The sequence below is a fragment of the Marmota monax genome, unplaced genomic scaffold, assembly GCF_021218885.2.
Source record: "Marmota monax isolate L192 unplaced genomic scaffold, Marmota_monax_Labrador192_F-V1.1 WCK01_AAM20220418_F8-fsc00020, whole genome shotgun sequence".
In the NCBI taxonomy this organism is placed as follows: Eukaryota; Metazoa; Chordata; class Mammalia; order Rodentia; family Sciuridae; genus Marmota; species Marmota monax.
In genome coordinates this window covers 18,495,175-18,511,018 of record NW_026692912.1, presented here as the reverse complement: position 1 = coordinate 18,511,018, position 15,844 = coordinate 18,495,175, and the positions used below count along the sequence as shown (strand labels likewise).

Below are 15,844 nucleotides of genomic sequence, written 5' to 3'. Positions count from 1 at the left end.
TTTTGAATATATAATTGCTTAAATAGTATGAAAAGGACTGATTGTAAATAAAAACTCTGAGAGGAACTCTGTAAGCACTCTGGCAGAAATGCTAATATTAATTAGAGAAAAGATAAACATGAAAATCAAATGAACCTCTACAGTGCTACAGACGGACATAGAACACGGGAGAACTACTGGAAATGAGTAAAATGCCCAAGACTGATGAAGGGGAATTACTGGTCGTGAATCAACAAATTGACAGTGGCTGAAACATATCTAAAAATATGTTATCCACCTGGGAGCCCCACACGGCCTCTGCTGCTTTCCTCAGATCTCTCCCACCTTCTTCTGTCTGACTAAACACACCTTTCAAAGTCAAAATAATAAGACAGTTTCTTATGCCTCTCATCTTTTCTCTTTTTGGTACCAGAGATTGAACCCAGGGGCACTCAACCACTGAGCCACATCCCCAGCCCTTTTTATGTTTTATTTTGAGACTAGGTCTCGCTAAGTTGCTAAGGCTGCCTTTGAACTTGTGATCCTCCTGCCTCAGCCTCCCCAGGCATTGGGATTGTAGCGTGCACCATGCCTGTGGGCCTCTTATCTTTTCAATTTCCATGAACAAATCACAGGAGCAGTCTTTTGTTTCTGACCATTGGGCCCATTCGTTCCCATTTGTTGTTATCTGAGAAGAGCAACATTTTCATTTGGGTTAACTAAGAAATATATGAATGAATGTATAAAATGCCCCAGTGTTAGTAGTACAGTCTGCCCAAACCCTTTGATGAAAGATAGCTAGAATTCCTGACTTTCAGTTATTGAACTTACTAGTGTCTGTTGTGTTTTCATAAATATTTTGAAAAAAACATGAACTAGGAGTCATTGTCAACCTCATAACCTGGAAACCTGAGATTCTCTTTTTATGGTTCTGGGGATTGAACCCAGGGCCTTATACATATTAGGCAAGCACTCTACCACTGAGATACATCCCATCAGGAGATTCAGTTTTTTGTTTTGTTTTAAGTTTTTTTTGTTTTTTTTTTTTTTTAAGGTGGACACAATATCTTTATAATACATTTACATGGTGCTGAGGGTCAAACCCAGTGCAAGGCAAGCACTCTAACACTGAGCCACAACCCCAGCCCTGAGGTTCACTTTTTTAATTTTCATGTTTTTAAAATTTTATTTTGAATTTTGAACTGTTTCCATATTAGAGTTTTAAACACTGTAACGATTGTTTAACTATTATCAATAAGTACCTTTGTAGCAGTGCCTCCTATGAGGCAGGTACATTCCTAAACAGACATTTTTCCTGTATCATCACTGATTTTCACAGTGACATAAGGATTTATACATTACACATTAAGAAGCAGAGGTTCAGGGCTGGGGCTGGGGCTAAGCGGTAGAGCATTTGCCTGGAATGTGCAAGGCCCTGGGCTCGATTCTCAGCATCACAAATAAATAAATAAATAAATAATTCATTGGCAACAACAACACAAAAGAAACAGAGGTTCAGAGAGGGTGGGTGACCTGCTCATAGCTAAAAACAGTGTGGCCGTACTTGCCTGTAGGTCAGTCCGCCTCAGAAGCCACTTACCTGTCACCTGGTATGGGGAAAACTGAGAGAGAACAGACAAGTGCGGGAAACAAAACCCAAACTCTTCTGTCCTGGGTAACTAGACCCTTGAGACAGACTAGCGTTTTCCTATGGCTTTCCCAACTTTTCATCAGCATGCGGTCATTTCTAAATGTTAAATTCACTATTTCAGACTCGCTCCCCTCCTCCTGCCCCTTTGATCTTCCAGGCCCTCAGTACCGCCTGGAGAAGCAGAGTGAGCCCAATGTCGCCGTTGACCTGGAGAGCACGTTGGAGAGCCAGAGTGCGTGGGAGTTCTGCCTGGTCCGCGAGAACAGTACGTTGGCTGTCTCCCTCCGTGCCCACTTTGTCTGTTGCAAACGTGCTTAGAAGTCATGGGTTTGAACACTCGCTGGCCTGGCTTTCCTAGGCAGATTGAAAGTGGCTGTTTCCCAAGGCAGACTGCAGCCTCTGTGCCAGAAGTGTATCCCAGAGTGAAATAATAGATTCCGTGCTGTTGGCTAGAGTCCACATCCTGTTTAGCAGCCCGTGATTCATATTTGTCTGTTGAACTGTGTCTTCCTCGGTTAGGAGCAGCCCTGAAGACAGTTTAGAAATAGGAGGCCCTTTCTGAGGCAAAGGCAGTTTTGTATGTAAAGCAGCTGGGCCTGTATCGCTGTTCAGACATCAAGTTCACACAATTTTAGCCTTTTGAATACTTAGCAGAAGGCAATGTTGAGATTCCTAGAGCCATGTTGAGCACTTCTCTAACACTTCAGTTAATTCCTTTCCTTCTCTCTTCAGAGCTTCTGGGTTGTGAATTTTTCCTATCCCTCTTCACTGTACTCCCACGGACACAGAGGATAAGTGATGTGTGACAACAGATTGTCCATGGTCACTCCTGCCCAAGGGCTTTCACAAGGGCTGTTTCTTCCTCCTGAGACACTCTTTCTGCCATTCTGGTTTCTCATCCTTCACTTCAGTTTAAATGTCACATCTTCAGAGAGGCCACCATGACCTCCCTTTCTCCCATCACCTAAGCCTGATCCACCCCTCATTTGGCTCTTCCATTATACTCTCAGAGGCCATACTTCTTTTTAATCATTGCATTTCTATTTACAATTATATGTATATTTATTTATACACACACTTATTTATTATAAATAGATATACATATGATTATAAATATTTATAAGTGTGTGTATAAATAAATTTTTCTATTTATAATTATAATATATTTATTTACACACACGCTTATTTATTTTTCTCAGTCATTGTCTGTCTCTCCCACTAGACTGTCAGGTCTGTAAAGATGTTATAGCAGCTTGTCTTTCATTAATTCACTAGCCCACTAAAGACCGTGTGCTGGAGGAGCTCAGTAAATATAGACTGAAGAGTGAATGAGTCGTCGGTCTGTAGTCACACCACTGACCCTCTAAACCAGACCAGACTGCTGCTTTTCGACCAGGATTTCTGACACCCTTTTCTGGAGCCGCATGCACACAATTCACTGAGAGTGTGAAATGTGCTCTTGGCGTTCAGCAGCAAAGTCTCAAAGCTTGGTGTCCGCACAGTCTGCAAAAATTGTATGTAAATACACAGCAGTAAAAATCACTGGTTCCCAAGTGATCCAAAAATGTTCACATAAATAGTAAACATTTGTTAAATTGTTCTTCCCTATCAACATCTTAAAGCAAAATGTAGTACTTGTTACCTACCCCATAAGCCAGAACTTTCAAGCAGAATCCTGGTGGTGGAAAAGCACAGGGAGAGAGACCCCAACACTGGCAGCAGGAGTGTGAGGAGTGTGCTACAGCTGGTGCACCGAGCAGCATCAGAGTGCTTTCCCCAGTGTTTCTTTTTGGAAATCTGTCTTGAGAGTATCTATAAAATGCAACAGATATTTATATATAATACTTTTCAATGTTATTTCTAGTATCTGACATTAGAAGAGTAGTCGGATAATTAGTGGTGTACTCCTACGTTGGAGAATCATGCAGGGTTTCATATGGGATATGCTCTGGGATCACAGTGAAATTAAGCTGAAACCAAGAAAAATACAACTAGGTATTTGAGAGTGTTTGTGTATATTTGGAAATTGAGACGTAAGCTTCTGTGAACCTGTAGCTTAAAAAAGAAGTAACAGAAATTTGAAACTATTTTGGTGGGAAGATAATGAAAATTCTACATTTTAAAATTTGGGGTTATGGCTAAAGCAGCACTTTAAGGAAATTTTACAGTCTTCAAATTTATTTTATCAAAGAAAAACTGAAAAGTAATGAGCTAATAAACATTCAACTCAAAAAATTAAAAGGAAATCTAAATAAGAGGAAGGAAGCAATAAAGATAAGAGCAGAAATTAATGAAATAGCAAATTCAGAAACATCAAAAGGAAGTTGGTTCTTTGAAAAGACTGGTAAAATTAGCAAAGCTCTAATGACATGGATCAAAAATGTGGAAGAAAAATAACAAGAGAGACAAGGAACAGAAAAGGAATGGAGACACACTACAGATTCTGCAGTCAGTATGCCAGCAACACGAGGTTATCTTGAAAACTTCATTCCAAAACTTTGGAAAACTCGGATGAATAAATTCCTGGGAAAAGACAACTTACCCAAAAAGACAAAAATAAATAGAAAACCTGCATGCTCAGATTCAGTTTTGAAAAATGGAATTAGTGATTCAAAACCTTCCCACTTAAAAAAAAAAAAAATCCAAGGACGATGATTTTACTGGCTAGTTCTACCCAATACCTAAGGAATGAATAACTACAGTCAGTTGTTCCAGAGACTAGAAAAACAGATTACCCTCTCCAGTTCATCTGAAAAGGCTATCTTAAATTGTGGTTCCAAACCCCTGTAAAGACCATACAAGACAGGAAATTTTAAGGCCAATCTTAAAATATAGCTGTAAAATTCCTAAACAAAATGTTAAAAAACTGACTCCAGCATTTATTAAAAGAGTTATATGTTCCCAAGTTGACTTTTTTAAATATATATATATTTTTTTACTTGTTGATAGACCTTTGTCTTTTTTATTTATTTATGTGCGGTGCTGAGAATCAAACCCAGTGCCTTACACATGCCAGGCAAGTGCACTACCTTTGAGCCATAGCCCCAGCCCCCAAGTTAATTTTTTTGAGTTGAATGTTTATTATCTCATTACTTTTCAGCTTTTTTTTTTTTTGATAACATAAATTTGAAGGCTGTAAAATTTCCCTGCTTTAGCCATATCCCCAAATTTTAAGAGTATAGACTTGGTTTACCATTATAAAACTCCAGTCCATACGATTTGCCACAAGAGTTTAGTAGTGAGAGCAAGAGAGAAATAATTTTGATGTAATCTTAAAGGGAAAAAATTAGATGAATAAAAAAGAGCACATATAGGCTAGTCCCAACAACATAAAAATAAAACAAGCAAATAAAAGATACAGAAGAAAAATTGGAAGGATTTTTCCGGTTGACAAGATTCCGGGTAGTTCATTTTCCTTTCTTTTGGTACTTGTACTTTCCAGATTTTCTGAAGTGAGCATACATGACTTTCTAAGAAGAAAAGCGAAAAAAAAAATAAGGGCAAGTTCACATATACAAGACTATATAATGAGTACATCGATTAGTGCTCTTCTTGAGACAATTGAAATTTCAAACCATTTATACAGACATACACAGTACCACACCATGACATGTCAACAGGAAAGGTTTGCCAACACAAGCCTTTGCTTTCGCAGCTTGCTTATCTAAATTCTTTACCTGATAAAAATAGATAATGGTGCCCTCCTTCCCTGTCATTTTCCTTCATTCTTTAAAGATTCCCAGGTTTTTTTATTTGGTGGGGGGCGGGAGGGGGTGATGCTGGAAATCAAACCCAGGGCCTTGCACATGCCAGGCAAGTACTGTAGCACTGAGCTACATCCCCAGCCATTTTTTAAGTTTTATATTTTGATACAGGGTCTGCTAAATTTTCTGGCTTGCCTAGAACTTGAGATCATCTTGCCGCCACCTCTTTAGTTGCTGGGATTACAGGCCTGAACCACCAAGCCCAGCTTAAGGCTCTCATCGTAAACATACTTGGGGAAGTAATTCACTTATAGAAACTTTGTAGTAGATTCTGTTTCAAAATGTTGACCTGTTTTTATGCAAATAAGATAAAGTGTATTATTAGAATCTTGGTAAATATTTTGGATAAGTAATACACATGTAAAATTTTTTTTTCAGATAGTACAAAAGTCTATAGTAGAAACTAAGCCTACCAGTCTTCTGTTCTGTTTCCCTCCCAGAGACAGCAGTTGTGCAATCTTTCCAGGGATCGTCTGTACATGTGCAGTCATTCTGGCATGTCTGTGAAGAGTTGTGTGTGTATATGCAAGCACACATGCACACACTCATGTTTGTATTCCTCCATTTTTAAAACCACAAATGATAGCAAAATATTATTGCACTTTTCTTTTATCATTTTAACAATTTATAGAGATTATCCCATATTAATTCACGTTTTTTTCTACATATAAATTCACCAGTTTTTTAACTGCTGTACAAGCACAGTATTCCACAATATGTTGTGGTTTCAGATTAGTTTTGTTTTTGTTTTTAGGATGAGGCCCAACTTTTATACATAGGAAAGAAAAGCTGAGAGGATTCATGGATAAAGCTTTGAAATCTGTGCTCTGGTTCTTATTCCACTTCTAAGTATGAACAGTCTTAATTTAGTTGTATGACCTCTGTGAGCCTCAGCATCTCTGTCTCAAAGGATTTATAAGATACTTGTAGTTCTTACACTTTGTGAGTCAAAATCACTGTTAATGAAGGAAGCCCTTGCCAGCATTTACAAAGGTAAAGGCAGGCAGTTGCTGAAAATCAGAGGAATATTATAACTAGTCTTATAAAATAGAAGTAAATTATGAAAACAATACATTCTTTTTTAAAAACAATTTTTGTTAGGTGTCGATGGACCTTTATTTTATTCATCTATCTGTATGTGATGCTGAGAATCAAACCCAGTGCTTCAGGGGCTGGGGATGTGGCTCAAGCGGTAGCGCGCTCGCCTGCCATGCGTGTGGCCTGGGTTCAATCCTCAGCACCACATACAAACAAGGATGTTGTGTCCACCGAAAACTAAAATATAAATATTAAAAAAAAAAAAAAAATTCTCTCTCTCTCTCTCTCTCTCTCTCTCTCTCACTTTAAAAAAAAAAAACAGTGCTTCATACATCCTGGCAAATGATCAACCCAGCCCCAATATGTTCTTTTTACAGAAAGAGATTGTTAAATTTCATTTATTATTTTGTGGTACTAGGGATTAAATCCACGGACACTTTACCATTTAGCTACATCCCCAGCCCTTTTTAAAATCTTTAATTTGAAACAGTTTCTCTCTAAGTTAGAGAGTGTAGCCTTGAATTTACGGTCTTCCAGTATCAGCCTCCTCAGTAGCTGAGATTACAGGCTTACACCACCATGCCCAGCCAAGAATGATGTATTATTCTCCTATTAAGAAGTTGGATTAAAACAAAGAAAAATATATCAAGAATTGAATTTTTTTCATTTCTCTTGGTGTGTTTGATCAGGACAGGCTCATATCCTTAAAGTCATTTTAAAAATGTATTTATTTATTTACTTTTGGTACTGGGGAAAGAAACCTAGGGGCACTTAACAACTGAGCTATATCCCCAGTCCTTATTATTTTGAGACAGGGTCTCACCAAGTTGCTAAGAGTCTCTCTAAGTTGCTGAGGCTGACCTTGAACTATGATTGTCCTGCTTCACTTTTCAAAGTCACTGGGATTACAGGCATGTGCCACCATGCCTGGCCATGAAAGCCACTTTTGAAGTGAGCTAAGTTATGATCAGTAAGTATTAAGCACTATGTAAAAGAATGTGCTGTGGAGCCAGACTACCTCAGTTCACATTCTGACCATGCCCCTTCTAGTTCTGGGACCTTAGACCCTTTACTTTTATCTCTTTTGGGTAGTTGATCTGCCCTGTCAGGTTGACAGAAGGATTCAGTGAGTTTTAATCTTAAAGAGCTTAGAACAGTACCTGGTCATAGTAAGTACCATAAACATTAACTGTAATTAATGAATAATGAAAGAACAATATTCTGTGGCTGACAGAGCAGATGGGCACAGATGTGGAGGTCTGGACTCACAGAATTGTCAGAGCCCTCAAGGAGATGTAAGGAAGGGGTGATCCAGATGGAGGGAAGGAGAGTGCTGGGAGGGGGCTGTCTGTAAATCCATGTCATAGGACCAAAGAACTTAGAAGCAGGGTACTTTCCAAATGTGTTCTGGTGTCCCAGAAAAGCTGTATACTTTGTATTTCAAGAACTGTTTGCCATAAGTGTAGATAGAAGCCTTTCATTTTTTTTTTTCTTCAGAGGAAGGATAGGGCACAATATTTTGTATCATCCACATCAAAGGGTATTTTTTAAATTATTTATTGTAAGGTCTTGTGCTAGATATTTTGCAAAATGCTTTCTCTTTAGTTTTCATAACTACCCTGCAAGACATTCTCGTTGTAAGGAGAGGTTGTGACTTGTTCAAAGTTAGCCAGCCAGTAACTGTTCTAAATTCTAAGACAGCTGTCTGATTCCAGTGCCTAGTCTCAGGTTGTTGCTAACCTTTCCATCCCAAGAATAGTGATGACAATTGTCTTTATGCATTGTGAGAAAAAAGCTTGCAAGTGAAGCTCATACAACAAGAGTATCTGCCTCGGGACTGAGAGCTAACATTTGTGCTTGGATCTTGGCCTAAATAAGAAAATGACAAGCCAAAGTCCTTGAGCTTTCCAGTTTGGATTCTTGTCTGATAATCTACTGCATCCTTCAGCCAACTGTCTGCTCGAAGCTGGAATCAGACCAGAAGGAAGCAACGAGTACATTATGGAGAGGATGTAACATTAGAAGACTTCCATCCTTGTCCAAGCTTCTATATAAATCCTGGCACCAAACAGCCTCAATTTTCTTTTCTGCCAAATGTTCCTGGTGACCTTTCCCACTGATCATATGTGGATAGCCCATACAGGTTCTTGAAGAAAGAACCAATTTATTCCATAGCTTTAAGAGAGAAACTGGAATTTTCCATCATCAGGGCCAAAATAGGCATGAAATTAAACTGGCTTTAGGAAACACCTAAAGTGTCAGATACCGTGTCTTTCTGTTTTGTCGCTCACTAGGCTAAGCACAGTGTTTAAATAAATCATAGTCACCAGGATCAGGCAGACCTCGGGTAAACCACTTGTAACTGCTGACTTCAGAAAAATTGTATCACTCCTCTGAGCCTTAGCTTCCTATGTAAATGAAAATGATTGGATCTATTCCACAAGATTTTTCTGAGAATTGCATGAGATATGGATGCCGTAATATAACATTTTAGGCTAGTGTGGTCATCACCTTTATTTTATAGAAGAGGAAACGGGCTCAGAGGGGTGAAGTGGTTTGCTAATGTCACACAAATAATAATGAGGAGCCTGGAGAACTGTGTCTTCTATCCATTAAGTCTGGTAAAAGAGCTGAATCTAATTATTTTATTTCCTCAATAGAAGCTGCTGTAGAGAGGCATCAGTTGCTTTGTAAACGTCAGCTTCATCTGCTTGGATCTCCTTTTCTTTTGAAGGAGATTCACAGATGCTAAGACCTTCCACTATTGTCAGTACCTTATGAACTTGTTAATTTCCTTATTTTAAGGTGTTCTGAGGAAGGGTGTGTGGTCCTCCAGGTAGACCCCATGGCTAGGGAGAGCATCTGAGGGTCACAGTCTGAGAGTCCTCATTCACTGCCTTGAAGACCCAGGAGAGCAGGCAGTTCCTTCTAGAAGGCTCTCCAGACTACTCACTGGGCTCAGAATCCCTCTCTGATCATTGATTTCATTGCATGAATTTGCCCACTCCCATACTAGACTGTCGCTCTCACTAGACAGGGACCAGGTATGCATTCGCATGTCTAGCCAGACCTGGCTCCTTCCCTTGATGGAGTGAGCCTTCTACCTCCCTGACATCATCAGACTTCTCACTGGGGGTCCAGGGTCAAGTACATGATGATTTTTAAGGACAGGTCTTCCTGAGTTTGGGTGAGTATCTTTGTCTGCGGAGGTTTCTTTGTGATGGTATTTGGACCCTCCCCCACTACTAAATAGAAAAGGAAAGTGAAAAAGCAACCAGGAGAATGCAGAGAATGAATGTGCACATATGCTGGGACGTTTCCAGATCCTTTTTTTGATGCTTATTCATAATGGGCCAATTCCTCCTCCTGCTTAACTGTGTGCCAGGCCTGGAGACTCCCTGGTGGTTCCTCTCTGCTTCTGGAGCCTTTGCCTTCTTCAGTTTCAAATTGCTAATCTCTCCAATTTCTGTCATGTGACCTGATTACCAGGGCTTTAAGCCTCTTTTATTATGCCACAATAATACTCTTCAAATACAAAAGAAAATGTGACCATGCAAATAAACTCTATTCATAAATAGAAATGACTTGTGATGCTCGTGGTGCATATTTTAGGTTGAATTATTGCTGAAAGCCAGTCACAAGTCTTGGCATGGGCATTCATGGTAAGGAGTTTTCTATATGGGTGAGGGTTTTTTCAAGTTGATGTTGCACATTAGCTCCCTGGACACTAATAGAATTTAAATGAAACAGAAATATTATCCCTGAATACCTGTGTCCACCTCCTGCCATCTGGATAATGTGGGCTGGAGGCAGTGTCTGTAGGGGAAAAGAGAAATACTTGGCACCACTGAGTCACCTTGGGCAAGTCCTTCTCCCTTGTGAACTTCATTTTTCCATCTATCAAAATGTGATGGTAATCTCTACCCTGGAGGACTTGTGTGAGGATTAAACCATTGGAACAAGTCAACAAGGCTGTACATCAAAAGTGCTTTGTGAACTATGGTGCACTGTATAAAGCATCTGTGTGCCTGAGACAGAGGGCAAGCCCCTGTCACAGATACCGCAGCAAGTCTGAGCATGCATGTGGTAGCCTTTTCCCTCCCTGTTAATCCTCCCTTCTCTCTAGCTTCTTGGACTTTTCACAGGCCCCTTTGGGCAATGGAGTAGCTGATACCTAGGACAAAAAGCTTTGATGACCTGTACAAGAAGCAGACCTGCCCATGTCCCCACCTCCTTCAGTAATGATTATCTGAATTTTGCTGTGTGGGCTGAGAACTTCCATGTGAATTGTATTTTTCACCCTCCCCCTTCCTCAAAAGGTCCCCCCTTTTCATTTTATCATTAGGTAGTAATTAGTATTCAAGGGAAATTGGTCTTAATATATTAAAATTGGTTAAGTGCATTTAGACCTGTACCACAGCCAATGTCTTATTGGAAAATGTAATTGGGGACTCTGTGTATGTAATTAATTGAATTACAATTAAGAACTTTCATTAAGCGATACACTGGTACATTAGAGCAGTAAGGAAACATGTTTGACGAGCCACAAACCCTGTCTGGGCTCTAAGTGAGGGCATAGAGATTTGCATTCCTCCAGTAGGCTCCTGCCCCTGCAGCCCCTGACTAATGTTTGGGTAATGCATCAGGTGACGTTTCTGCAGTGACTCTGAGTGGGAGGCGAGGTTCTTCTAGCAGACGTGTCCTTATTCCCTGATTCCAGTGTCAGGGAGAGGGACACCTCAGGGTTGATCAGATGTTACAGCTCTTAGATATTTTACCATGTAAATTGTCAAAAATGCCAGTTTCCTTAGAAAACTCCATTACTTTTCCTGTGCTTCAAACAGGAACAAAGACATTGAAGGAAGAGGAAGTCAAGAGAAATCTGTCACCCTAACTTCCAAGCAAATCTGAAATGAGCTGTATAGGTCCAACCCTTTAGTGGTCACAATACATCCTCCAAAGGCTGGTTGGATGCACTTGGAGCACATATTTGTTAGTCTGTTCCCCAGCGTTAACATTGGAGCCCTCCTCTGGGCCAGCCATTGTTCTGGTGCTGGTAGGTGGTAATCAGTGCTACACAGGTGGAATAGTGGTTAGCAGGACCTAGAGCTGGTGAGAGCAGCAGGGGAAGGCTTCCTTGAGAAAGGAAAAAACTAGTTAAATAATGAGTAGGAGAAGAATGTTACAGGCCAAAGGACTGCTCATCTGAAGGTCTTGAGACCAGAAGGAGCTCAGCACACTTGGAAGTGAATAAATGTGTGCAACAGAATGAGCAGGGGCGGGTGCTGCAGGGTGAGCCCGAGGAATAGGCAGGTCCAGAGTGCAGAGCCTGTGGGCCCTTTCCACGTTCTGATTGTTTTAGAAATTCTATGAATCTGAAACTGTTTCTTTCTGATCACCTCATAAAACAAGATTACCTTGAATTATTGAGGGAGATCCAAAATTTCCATGCGGAAAGTCCTCCACCCTGGCAGGCACTGGCTCTGAGAATCCAATCAGTTAAACACTGGGACAGCAAGGATCCCTGCCCTGGTTGGAGCGTAGCAGATTCTAGTGAAGCATCTGTCCTTACTGCATGATCCTGATGGCTCTAAGAGATTACTGAAGAGGCTTGTGTGTTATTGTATATCACCTATTGATCGTTTTTTAGAGACCAGCAAAAATGACTAGCAGCTGAAGGGGAAGTGTTTAATAGAAGAGAAGCTTTGGGCTTATGAGGCTTTGGGGACCTAAACTGCCTCTGGAAAAAAATGTGATGGATGCAGAGAGCGAAGGAAGAGTTTTTCTCCATGACTCACTTATGCAGTCAGCTCTGAGTCTTACTGAAGGAGTCAACAGTTAAGTTTTATCCCTGATTCCTTTGTTATGGCAGGGCTAGGCGGAATTGAGTTCTTAGATGTTGTTGTGGCCCATACAGTTGTATATTGCAGCCCATCAAAGGAATGGTTTTACCCACAGGGGGTTATGTAGCAATTAAGGGCACAGGTTTGGAATTAGACCTGGGTTCAGTTCCTGGCTCCAGCTTCTACTAGTTGTATAGCTGTAGGAGCAGCATGACAGTCTGAGCCTCATTTTTTTTCTCACCTGTATACAGAGGATACTCTCCCACATAAAGGAGCTTGGAGAAAATTAAGTGAGAGAATGTGTTTGAAGTGCCAAGCGTGGTGTCTGACATAGAATAAGCACTCAGGAAATGCTGCTATTGAGAAAGGATCCCTGTTCTCAGTGCACCCATTCTGTTGAGGAGTCTAAATGGCATGTTAGGTTCTATTAACCATGGTAAGTACAAGGAATGGTGTGTAAACCTGAAGTACTGTTACGGTTAACATAAAATTTCACTGCATTGAAGTCTGTGGTTGCATCAAACTTTGTTCATTCCACTGGCAGCATTTACTGAACATCTGTGATGACACTGTGCTATGTGAAGCAGAATTTTCCTGGCTGTAAGGGTCTAGCTCACAAGGAGACTATGGATGCTAATGTAAGAGACTCACCGTGAGAGACTTCCACAGAGGGCTGCAGATTTCAGGGGACCAGGGAAGGCTCTATTTGGACTAGACCTTGAAGTATATAAATTTTGAAGAGTGGAAAGGGCATCCTTTCCCGCAGGTATAACCTGAGCCATGTCCAGCTTGGCAGGAGCAGGGTGATTGCTTGTACAGTTGCTGCTGGGACCTGGGACCTGGGACCGTGGAGTGGAGGATGGTTCACTTGCCCTTTGCTCAGGCAGTTCCTCGCACAGCAGTGTTTTATTGTGAGTCCGGGCCTGAGCTGAATGTTACACCTGACTTGAAGAACTTTCTTCTCCCCTGCCCCGCCACGTCATTTTCCACGGCTCCCCTCCACACTCTCTCTGCTGCAGCCAAAGACAAGCACTTGTGTGCATGCTCACCATTTGTGCACTTCCTGTTTTTCCCATCCTGATCCCCTGTGGATTGCTTGGACCCCCTTCCAATGACGGGAGAAGCTCGCCATCCTCCTGAGTTCCTGAGCACTGGCACAACACTGGGTGTGTGGCAGGCTAGTAACTCTTTCTGGATTAGAAGGAGAGGTCAGCAGGATTGTGCTATGGAGAGCTGAAAGGTGGGGGTGTAACAGTGGCCGTTGATCTTCTGGTTGAGTTTTAGAGTTGGCACAGAGCTGTTTGGAAAAGGGAGACTGAAGTTGCTTTAGCTTACACTGGATTAGGGCCTTTTATAATTGGTCTAAGACTCATTGAACTGTAAAATGGATTTAAGTTCCATGTAGTTTATATCTATGAGTATAGAAAATCTGCCAATAATATACAAGTTCATATGAGCTTGGATTTAGTGATCAGTGCCTGCTTGTTTGAAAAAAAAAAATCATATACCTCTATGGTCTCCCTCAATTCCAACAAAATCACATGAACTATAAATAGTTCAGTCCTCAGTACCAAGAGTGGGAGAATGTAAGCTTGAAAACAATATTGGCTGTAACTAGCCTTGATCTCATCACTGCTAGCAGAGCTATTCTTAGATGTGTGAACAAGCCTTCCAGCTGTTGTCAGGTGGCAACATACACACAGCTGTTACTATACTATGTGTCCATCATGGTTGTGCAAACCCAGGTCCAGGGACAATAAAAGCACACCAAGCAAGTCAGCAGCTCTCAAAGTGTGTGGTATCAGGACTTCTTTACACCGTTAAAATTATCAAGGTGAGCCAGGCGCTATGGCACATACCTGTAATCCTAGCAGCTCTGGAGGCTGAGGCAGGAGGATCACGAATTCAAAGCCAGCCTCAGCAACAAGCAAGGCACTAAGCAATTCAGTGATACCCGTCTCTAAAATGCAGAATAGGGCTGGGGGGGTGTAGCTCTGTGGTTAAGTGCTACTGACTTCAATCCCCTGTACCAAAACCAAAAGTTATGGAGGTGGGCCTGGGGATGTAGCACAGTGGTAGAGCACATGCTTAGCATGTACAGCTCCCTGAATTCTACCCCAACACCAAACAAGACCAAAAATGAAGCCCATGGAGAACTGTTATTTATTGGATTATATCTATCTATCTATCTATCTATTTATCTATCTATCTATCTATATATATATATATATATATATAATTAATCATTTAACATTAACATAAATAACAAATTTTATGAAAAATATATTTCCCTTAAAATTTTTAAGGACAAGAGTAGTACTATTTTACATTTTTTGCAAATTTCTATAATATCTGTCTTAAAGAAGATTCAATCTGTTATGAATACATTATTTTGATTGAAGTATATGAAGAAAATTTGTCATAACACAGATATGATTGTTGAAAAAGAGAGGAGTGTTTTAATAGCCTTTTTAGACAACCATGGATATTTTTATTGTACCCAAACTCAAGTGATAGTTTCTTAAAAATTATTTGCAGTGTAGAATCAGAACTATTTATTGCTTCATGCACTAGTAAGAGAATGGGCATGAAAAAGGCAAATGATGTCTTCCTGTTATTATTCTGAAAATAGTATTGAAATTACACACCCCCTGAAAGGGGTTTGGGGATATGTCCCATAATGGGTCCCTGACTGCACTTTGAGAATACCCAACTTAGAATTTACCCTTACTTAAGTCATTAGTCTCCTTATCCTGCTCATAGGAGCATGGTGAGGTGGGTGGGGCAGGAGCGGCCTTCAGCACCACTCAAAGGAAGGGAAAGGAGCACTGGAGGGCAGACTCTAGAGTCTGGTAGTCTGTCCCAGCTCTGCAAGTTGGCTCTTGGGAAAGAGTTTGACCCTAGAGTCAGGGTTTGAATCAACATTGCTGAACTCTATATTCATGTCCCATCTAATATAATTGAGCCCAGGCCACTTCCCTGCTGTCTCACAGCATTCCTCTTTCTTTGCTGCAGGCCCCAGAGTCACCTTCGTTCGTCCTTCCTCTCCTCCTCTCTGCTTCCCTTTATCCCTTCCTGCCCCATCCTTATTTGACCATTCTTCACCTAGGACAAGGACCTGACTTCATTCCTTCATTCCTCTTTCCTGTTTCTCACTCCACAGGATTAAACCACTTCTCTGGATCCTCTGCCTGCTGCTACCTCTCACCTTTCCACACTGTGAAGAACCCTTGTCTTGTTTCCAGAGCCTGTCAGTTCATTTGAGCTTTGGTCCCCATCAGTAATAGGCCCCACCCCAAAATTTGATCTATCACAATATATCTATGAGTTATTGCAGCTCGAGCGTTTTGACACGATACATTATGGTAATCCATGGCACATAGAGACATTAACACTCCCGACTTTGACAAAATACATCGTGAAGTCTTTGAAGGCACCATTACAATTTATCTTGTCATTCAGGGAGAGACTCAGTTCAGCATTAATGTAGATGAACACAGTGTGGCTTTTGTTTCATTTAATTGCTTGTGACCTTTTTAATTGCTAATTTAACAAAATACAAAAGGTTA

At 40.8% G+C, this 15,844-nt stretch overlaps 1 protein-coding gene across 4 annotated transcripts in view; it reads left to right on the top strand.

The window, feature by feature from the left end:
- Mapkap1 (MAPK associated protein 1) overlaps positions 1-15,844 on the top strand; it is a 232,650-nt gene that overhangs the window by 171,660 nt on the left and 45,146 nt on the right. For 3 of the 4 annotated variants that reach the window (XM_046451276.2, XM_046451275.2, XM_046451277.2), the window contains one exon: positions 1,788-1,895. The exons of the other annotated variant lie outside the window; for it this stretch is intronic. In XM_046451276.2, coding sequence (XP_046307232.1) covers positions 1,788-1,895 — 108 coding nt within the window. The remainder of the gene's footprint in view (positions 1-1,787; positions 1,896-15,844) is intronic. 4 annotated transcript variants of the gene reach the window in all.